Source organism: Dendrobium catenatum, unplaced genomic scaffold, assembly GCF_001605985.2.
Source record: "Dendrobium catenatum unplaced genomic scaffold, ASM160598v2 fragScaff_scaffold_1024, whole genome shotgun sequence".
NCBI lineage: Eukaryota > Viridiplantae > Streptophyta > Magnoliopsida > Asparagales > Orchidaceae > Dendrobium > Dendrobium catenatum.
Genome location: NW_021319486.1, coordinates 2,968,665 through 2,977,139, shown reverse-complemented (window position 1 = coordinate 2,977,139; position 8,475 = coordinate 2,968,665). Strand labels below are relative to the sequence as shown.

The 8,475-nt window shown below is 31.0% G+C and overlaps 1 protein-coding gene across 1 annotated transcript; it reads left to right on the top strand.

Annotated features, from left to right (window-relative positions):
* The first annotated feature begins 5,572 nt into the window (after positions 1 to 5,572).
* LOC110103081 (gamma-glutamyl peptidase 5) lies at positions 5,573 to 7,631 on the top strand. Its single transcript, XM_020831640.2, has 4 exons — positions 5,573 to 5,973; positions 6,870 to 7,037; positions 7,133 to 7,300; positions 7,380 to 7,631. The coding sequence occupies exons 1-4, from the start codon at positions 5,641 to 5,643 to the stop codon at positions 7,503 to 7,505; spliced, it is 795 nt and encodes a 264-aa protein (XP_020687299.1). The 5' UTR covers positions 5,573 to 5,640; the 3' UTR covers positions 7,506 to 7,631.
* Positions 7,632 to 8,475: the final 844 nt, after the last annotated feature.

The window sequence follows — 8,475 nt, the reverse complement described above, 5'->3', positions numbered from 1 at the left end:
TTTTTTCTTTGCAATCATTTTTTAGAGAATTTTGAAATATGAATTAATGATAAACTTGGGTGAAAGCGACAATAATTTGTATTTCATATATACAAAATAAATTATAATATTAGTATAAATTAAGCTAAAATGGTCATCATGCTTAACATTATTGATCCCCTAAGCTTAGTTTTAGAACCTATTACAACCTTCACCCTCCTACTTAATTATTTATTTTTAACTTATGTTGTGATTACTCTTGTTAATAATTGTGCTAAATGCTAAAATATTCATGATGGCAGAGTGAAATATTAATATCTTAGCATTGTATGAACATTAAACACACTGCTAAAAAAGATTGCAAGAAGACAAATATAATTTTACATGAAAAACAAAAAAGGCTATAGTGATCAGATAATGATGGTTATACGATAGTAAATGGACTATGGCGGCTAGGCAACAATGGCATATGATGATAGCAGTTAAGTGGTTGCAGTTGGACAATAATAATTGGAGGTGATTGAGAGCATCGAATGCCATAAAAAGTTCTATTGTTTCTCAAATCTCTAAATTATGTTCAAACACTCATCCATAATGTTTTCATGAGATTCAATTTATAGCATTTTAGGAATGATGTTTTGACAAATTGAATGTCTAGATGAGTGGAATATAAGGACGCCAAAAGTATGTTGATGACGTCCAAATGGGCACATATCAAGTATTTGAAGTATAATTGGAAGCTTCGTGACATCAACTGAAATATAAAACAATCTCATACTTTCTTATAATCAGAACAATTAATTAGCGAAACAAATTCAAGGAGCTTTTGATCACACAATTTAGAGGTCATTAAAGCATTTAAATGCTAAATGAGTGATCTATGATCAAGGAAATCAATATGGATTATCAGATGAAGTATTTCATGATTTTTTTTAAATCTATCATAATGCAACTTTAGAAAAATATAAATAAATCATTACTTTTTGCATAAAATGAGGGTGGGGACTAGGAGCTAAACCTAGACTTCATTTTTTTGAGAATTTAGCCCAATGATCAACATCGATGAACATCTTGAATAATTGTCATTGCTAACCGTTGTTGGCCAACCAATATCACTTTATTATGCTATCATAACCACTATTGTCTAAACATCGTTGATCGGCTATGATCTCCCAACCTGTATCGTCCGACTATCATCCACTGGTTATCATTTCATGTCAACTTCTTCACCAATAAAGTTATGTATAACATCACCTGGAAGGCTAATGAAAACATCATTGCCACGACATGTCGATGCCTTCCAATTTCATTGCCTATCATTTCCAATAACATTGATGTATATCATTTTTAATCAGATGTCTGCTGGCTTCATCTACAACCAATATCGATGCCTGCTAGCTTCATCTACAGCCGTCAACAACAATATTGATAAATATCATCTCCAATAAGGTCAATGCATGTTGTCGACGCCAACATCGATGCTAGTGGACTTCATCACCAGTTATCAACAATAACATTAAGTCATGACATTATGAATAAGGTCGGTGCATGTCGTAGACTCTAAATATAATTTATAATGTCAACAGTAATACTTGTACTATACTTTTGGGTCTATTGTCTTCTTTCCTCAATAGAGAACAAATGATCTCTTAAAAACAACTCTAATAATGTCTCAAGACTCATCCAACTTCCAGTCTGAAATTCATCCTCTAGTTTCATGTCTACTACATCGTATTAATGCATTCCTAAATTACAAGGAAGAGCATCATTTATAACACACAATATATACAAGTGAAATTCTTTCAACTTGATCATGCCTAGGGTTTTCCTCGTTTCGGTTATCCACATGATTTTTTTTTTTTTGTCTTTTGCAATGTTCATTTATCCATGTGTATGCTATAAATTCTCTCTATATATATACTTTAAAATTAAAAATTTAAATTCTCTTTCTATACTTCATTTGAATTTAAAAAAAAATTGAATGAAATGAAATATAAATAATTTATTATTATTTAGTAAAATTATGCCCATCAATTTTAGCCTTTTAATTGCTTGCACATGTCATTTCCTTCTAATCAAAATATCCAAATCCAAACACACCTTTAATAGATATCCATGAAAAGGAGATTTATAGACTCCAAATCAATCGAAAAATAAACATAATCATCTTCGTTAGTTAGCCTCATCTCAATGACCTCAAAAGTCCAATCATAAAAGAATGATCATAAGTTAAGCTTTATTTCAATCATGGTTAAGGTGTTATATTGATAAAAATGAATACAAATTAAGGCTTCATTTGCGACATCTTTTTTATTGCTTTCTAAAATAACTTTTTTATACAAATTTTTTTGTACTAAAAAAAAATTAAGAAACAGTAAGAAAATCGTCCAAAATGAAACGTAAGTTGTAACAAAATATTAAAAGCATTATTCAGTTTTCTTAATATTTATAAATATAACTATCCTCGTATGCCCTTAATTTGTTATTCCCTTACTCTAGTTATCATCATTAAATCCAAATTTCTACAATGCATGTTATATTGTTATGATAAGTGTCACAAAATGCCTTATTCTTCACTGCACATATTCTTCTCCCTTTGGAATGACTCCCCAACTCTTGGCCACATCAATTGCAAAAGCAGTTCTTAAGAACTATCTTTTAAATTCCAATAGATGCCATAGTGTGTTGAAATAGGAGCATGGAGAAGATGCTTTTCTTCACTTATACTTCTAAGACTCCTTAAAAAAAGTAGAAAATTTTGGACTTTTGAGAAGAGAACAAGCAAAGTGTCTATGCCTCTTGCCAACTTCTACAAGATTGGAGATTTGGAATCAGAATAAGGCTTCATTTGGGACGATTTTCTACCTACTTCTTAAAGTAGCTTTCTAGTACAAAATTTAAAATTTTTGTACTAAAAAGCCGCTTTAAGAATTAAATTTTTGTACTAGAATGCCGCTTTAAGAAGTAGGAAGACAGCCGTCCTAAACGAAACCTAAGACATCACATATCCCAGCAATTAATCAATATCTGAAAGCTAATCACAAAATGGTTTTGTTCATTGGAATTTGGCATCTTTTACCTACAAAAGAAATCTCAGTTATGTCTGTATAGCTTCATAGTGTTCCTTCTGCCTAATTTTTTCAGAATATTACTTCCCCATTGTCTTGGAATCATGCAAGTAGATGATTATCTTCCATGTTTTATTTGAAACGACTTTCTTATTACTTTATATTATTACTGTAGGAAAAAATATATTTTTATTGTTGTTGTAAAAAGCAACTTCCAAAATAATCGCCAAACAAGAATTTTGATTACCATATGAAAACAAAATAGTAAGAAAGCTGTCTCAAATGAAGCCTAAGACTTCGTTTGAGACGGTTTTTTTACTGTTTTTTAAAGCGGCTTTTTAATATAAAATTTTAATTTTTGTACTATAAAGTTGCTTTAAGAAACATTAAAAAAACTGCTCCATACGAAACCTAAATTTTTTTTACGGCAATCAGAGTGAGCTATGGAGCAATAGGAGAAGTGGCAAAGATCCTTAGCAACTTGGCTGCCATTCTTAAGGGAATCAGATCCATTATTCAGTTATTCCAAGCATTCCATTATCTTCTAATGCATCCCAACAACAAGACAATTCTGAAGTTCTAATTCCGTCCAAATTCAATGCATTGTTATTTTAAGCAACTATTAGTACATATTCTTAATTAAGAGAGTTAATATAGGGTGATTAGGACATAATCAATCCTTTTAAGGTATAACAACTTCGATAAAATGTTATTTAAATTTAGAAGTAATAAGAACGCATGCCTATATATAAATATTTGTGACTCAACAGTAAATTTTTTAAATTAAAAATTTGTTTCATAAAGCATTAAAAAATTCGTCTCAAATAGAGCCTAAATTAAATTTTTTTTCCCCTTAATTTAGGCATGTATTTTTAAAACTGTACGTAAGCACTACTACTCTGTTGCTATGGTTTTCATACCTACAGGTAGCAATTAATTATACTTCTACGAAGAAATTGTAACTAAAATTTTTAACTGCACAAATAATAACGGTTGCGGGTTGAAATATACGTGGCAATGCAGTTAGAATTTTTCGTTTCAGCGTTGTACGAATATCCAGCACACAAACAGAAGATGAAAGAAAATCATGAAAAAGAAAAAAATCACGGGGCCACGCCCTGCTGAAAAAGATTATATTAGTGTTTGAATTGATTACAAGTGACTGACTCGTCCTTGAAATTATTACAATAATTAATTGTCGGGTTGAAATCCAGTTACAAATGGATATCAAAAATCAGACGACATTTTGTGACGATTAGGCGGAAATTAGGCTTCAATTGACGGTCTGACAGAATTCCAGTGTCAGTCGGTGGCCGGGCAGAACTTCAGAGTCAATTGATGGTAGGGCAGAACTTCGACGGTGGTCGAGGAGTCGTCTTGTGGCAAGAGAACTCTTTTCCTTCTCTTATCTACTTGCTTTGGTCCCCTCTCATGAGAAATGAGGTATCTATTTATAATTTTATGAGAGTGGCATGACTAGTCAATAGGAGGAAAATCAATGGTAAATTGTGAGTGATTTGAATGGACGATCGATGTTAAATTCCTTGATCCTGGAATGTTTGCTGGATATTTGAATGTCTTTACGATATCAAAATTTGGCGATCTTGAGCTCTTTGGATTCGTCTCGTCGAGCCGCTCGATTCTATTATAAGCATGTCACATTTGGAAACTGTTTGGTAATCCAAATTATGGATCAAACCTTCCAAACACATTTCATATTTTTGATTTGGACCTATTTGAGATTGGATTGGGTTGAATTTGGTGTCGTTGGGTTCGTATTTTTGAGACGTTCAGTTCGACGGTAAGTTTTTTGAAACCGGAGTTCATATGATTTACGATTTAATTTTTGAAATTTTCAACTTGATTTTTGCCTCTAGATTCGTGTCCGATCAAGATATTTTTTGATGATATATAAAAAAAATATTATTATTATATTAACATTTTAAGATTTTAGTTCATAATTGCGGCAAAATTATATTTTTTGTCAGAAATTAAGAGAAAAAATACGATTCAAAATAAACATTTATTTTGCCACAGCTTTTAAATAAAGTAAAATTATAAGCTCAAATAATAATAGCCAATGATTTCCTCATATACATTTTTACAATTATTAAAATTACGATAGAGTAAATTTTGAAATTAAAGCAACTTCAAAGTTATCATCAAATTAAGGTCTTCATTATCCATTTGGCAACCATTATCAATTGTGTTAAGACTTAATTAATCTGCAATCACACAAGCAACCAATAATTTGATTAAGGCTGTGTTAATTCCCATAAGCAATATCGAAATGAGAAGAAAGAGTTTCTTAAGCTTTAATGAAGAAGTAATATCATATAATTAAGCCAACGATTAAGAAAAAAACAAATTTTAATTAGTTTACTTTTCTTTCACTTTTTAACTGAATATATAACAAGCGAGACAAATATTTACCCTTATAACTTTGGCTTCCGCCATTAAAATGGCAACTTGCTTGTAACTTGCCAAGCTCCTTAATGCCTACTTGCCTCTCTAACCAATCTCTTCTTTAAATTAGCTTCTCCTCATCCCTCCTTATTTGAAGCAATTAAGATAATTGGAAGCAAAGCAAGCTATGAAGATTGACGACGACGTTGTTGATCAGAAGAGGAAGTATGCGCTGCTTCTCGCAGCGAGGGATTCTGATTACGTGCGAATGAAGTATGGTGGTTACTTCAATGTCTTCGTTGGTGTGTTTGGGAGTGAAGGGGAGGTTTGGGATCTTTTTCGTGTTGTTGATGGAGAGTTTCCTGAAGACGAAGAACTGAACAAGTATGATGGTTTTATTGTGAGTGGCAGCCCTTATGATGCGTATGGAGATGATATATGGATACTCAGGCTTTGTCTCCTGTTGCGAACGTTGGATTTTATGAAGAAGAAAGTTATTGGAGTATGTTTTGGCCATCAGGTAAGGCTTTGTTTTAATTTTTTTTTATTGGATTTTCTTTGGGACGACTTTGTAGCTGCTTTCTAAAGCAGTTGTTTAGTACAAAAATTTTTAGTTTAAAAAATTTTTGCACTAAAAACTGTTTTAGAAATCAGTAAGAAAATCATCTCAAAGAAAGCCGGTAGAGTGACGATTATATATATATATATATATTTAAATGTAGTTATATTTAAAAAAAATGTTGATATATGGATGACTAAATCCATATTTTTATTAAAAAAATTAGAATCAAATTTGTAACTATAATATCAATAGCAACATTTATTCAAAAAATATAAGTACAATATGAAAATAATAATAATAAATGGACTAGCAACAATTTTTAAAATATTATTTACAAACTTTTTTTTAATAAGTATTATAGACGATCAAATTTATGATAGTAAATATCATACCAAACATCATTAATATAGTATAACACATCAAAACACATACAACACAATACAATACAATACATATATACATATGACAACAATATTATCAATTAGAGCTTTAATTCATTCACTACAAGAAAAACTATTTTTTTTCCGGCGGCAAAATTACCATAAAAAAAAAGTGTTGCCGACGAAGTTTAATTCCCAGTAACTTATCATCTCTAGCCAAATTCCATTTCATAATATAAAAAAAGAATATACCAAGTCCTATATTCTTTCTCCAAAATGAAAGAAAGAAATGGCAAAAAAAAATGGTGTTTCTGAACAGTGCGATGTCAATATTGACGTCACACTGTTCATCTCATGTAAAATGCCACCGAATCTGGCATTGAGTTGAAGTTCGGTTAGAGATAGATGCCCTAAACAAGTGAAAATGATCCCAAATTGGATCGATTCATTAATGCAAGATTTGTCTTGTAATAGGTTCTCTGTCGAGCTTTGGGAGGCCATGTTGGTAAGGCTCTTGGAGGATGGGAAGTTGGCATCAAACAAGTCACCTTTGTTGATGACTTTCTGCAATATTGTCCATTTATGCAAGACTTTCACCATATACCTCACCATGCTTCTATCATAGAGTGCCATCAGGATGAGGTAATATACAGAGAGAGAGAGAGAGAGAGAGAGAGAGAGAGAGAGAGAGAGAGAGAGATTGAATAGGGATTAATGGTTTCCTGGCTATGCAACAGGTATGGGAGCCTCCAATTGATGCTAAGGTGATTGCTTATTCAGAGAAAACAGCAGTGGAGGCATTCTGCATTGATGATCATATTCTGGGAATTCAAGGGCATCCAGAGTACACAAAAGACATCTTAGATAATCTTATCGGTCGTCTTGTTGACAATAATTCCATTGATGTAAGTGTTTTTTTTATACATTTATGATTATGTTTGAAGAAAATCGATTGAAATTTACTATAAAATTTGAATTTCTAAGATGGATTTTGCTGAGGAGGCGAGGAAGAAAATGGAGCTAGTTGAGCCAGACAGGAAGTTTTGGGAGGAGATGTGCAGGAATTTTTTGAAAGGGAGGAAAGAAAGGCATTCACTATTGCTTTGCTAACAAAAGATGTTCAAGCATTGAAGATCTACTGCATTTATGGGACTTCTTATAGATAATTTTCAAACTTTTTTTTTCTGTTTTTTCTTTGGTTCATTTGATTGAATATCAGATGTAATCAAAACTTTATCATGAACTTTTTTTTTGTAATTTTCCTTTTTAAATGAAAATTTATCCTATTTTAAGATATACAATTTTCTAACAAAAATTATCCTTGATCGATATAATTAAAAACCTGTAGTTACAGTATGAAAATTGAATGCCACGAATAACATATTCAATGATAAATTTTGATTACACGAATATTATATTTTTCACAAATTAGAGAACTACAAGAAAGATTGGTTAAAATCAAAGAAAGAAGCAAAAATCAAATAATCAGAAAAGCTTATAATGTCCCCAAATCTCAGAATAGTCATCAATACTCAATTATATTTAAAAATGAAAAATTTGCTAACCGCGAGATCTTAAAAAAAATTTGATAACAAATAATGGTCATGTTTCTTTGAGTAGATTATTACATGCGGAGTCCGAATAAGAGAATCATCTGAATTCAGTGAGAGCATACAATAAATACATAGCAAATATAAAGTTTTATTATTTACTGTGTACCATCACAGAATCCAGACGATTCTTCTGTCTAACAATTTCTCGCTTCTATGAGTTTAGGGACCACAAACCCACTTGAGATACTTAGATCTCAGCAAACTAATGCACAAAATTAATTGCAAAAGCACCCTTAAAATATTTTCTACTTTTTACCATTATATTCTCATGCAAAGGAATTCCATAATACTTAAAATATTTTATTTGCACGATTTGTGTATGGCTAAACATTATTAAACTCTCCTTAGACAATGATTTTTTATTATAAATAATATTTTTTATTGATGATTATATTCAATAATTATTTTAATCTTAATTGATTTAAATCATTTTTTTTAATTTTATTAAAAAAATATGAATCACCTCA

Excerpts from the sequence above, each read along its gene's own strand:
- LOC110103081 (XM_020831640.2), top strand. The coding sequence starts at position 5,641 with ATGAAGATTGACGACGACGTTGTTGATCAGAAGAGGAAGTATGCGCTG. Across the intron at positions 5,974-6,869 it reads GAGTATGTTTTGGCCATCAG|GTTCTCTGTCGAGCTTTGGG; the intron begins GTAAGGCTTTGT and ends GTCTTGTAATAG. Across the intron at positions 7,038-7,132 it reads TAGAGTGCCATCAGGATGAG|GTATGGGAGCCTCCAATTGA; the intron begins GTAATATACAGA and ends GCTATGCAACAG.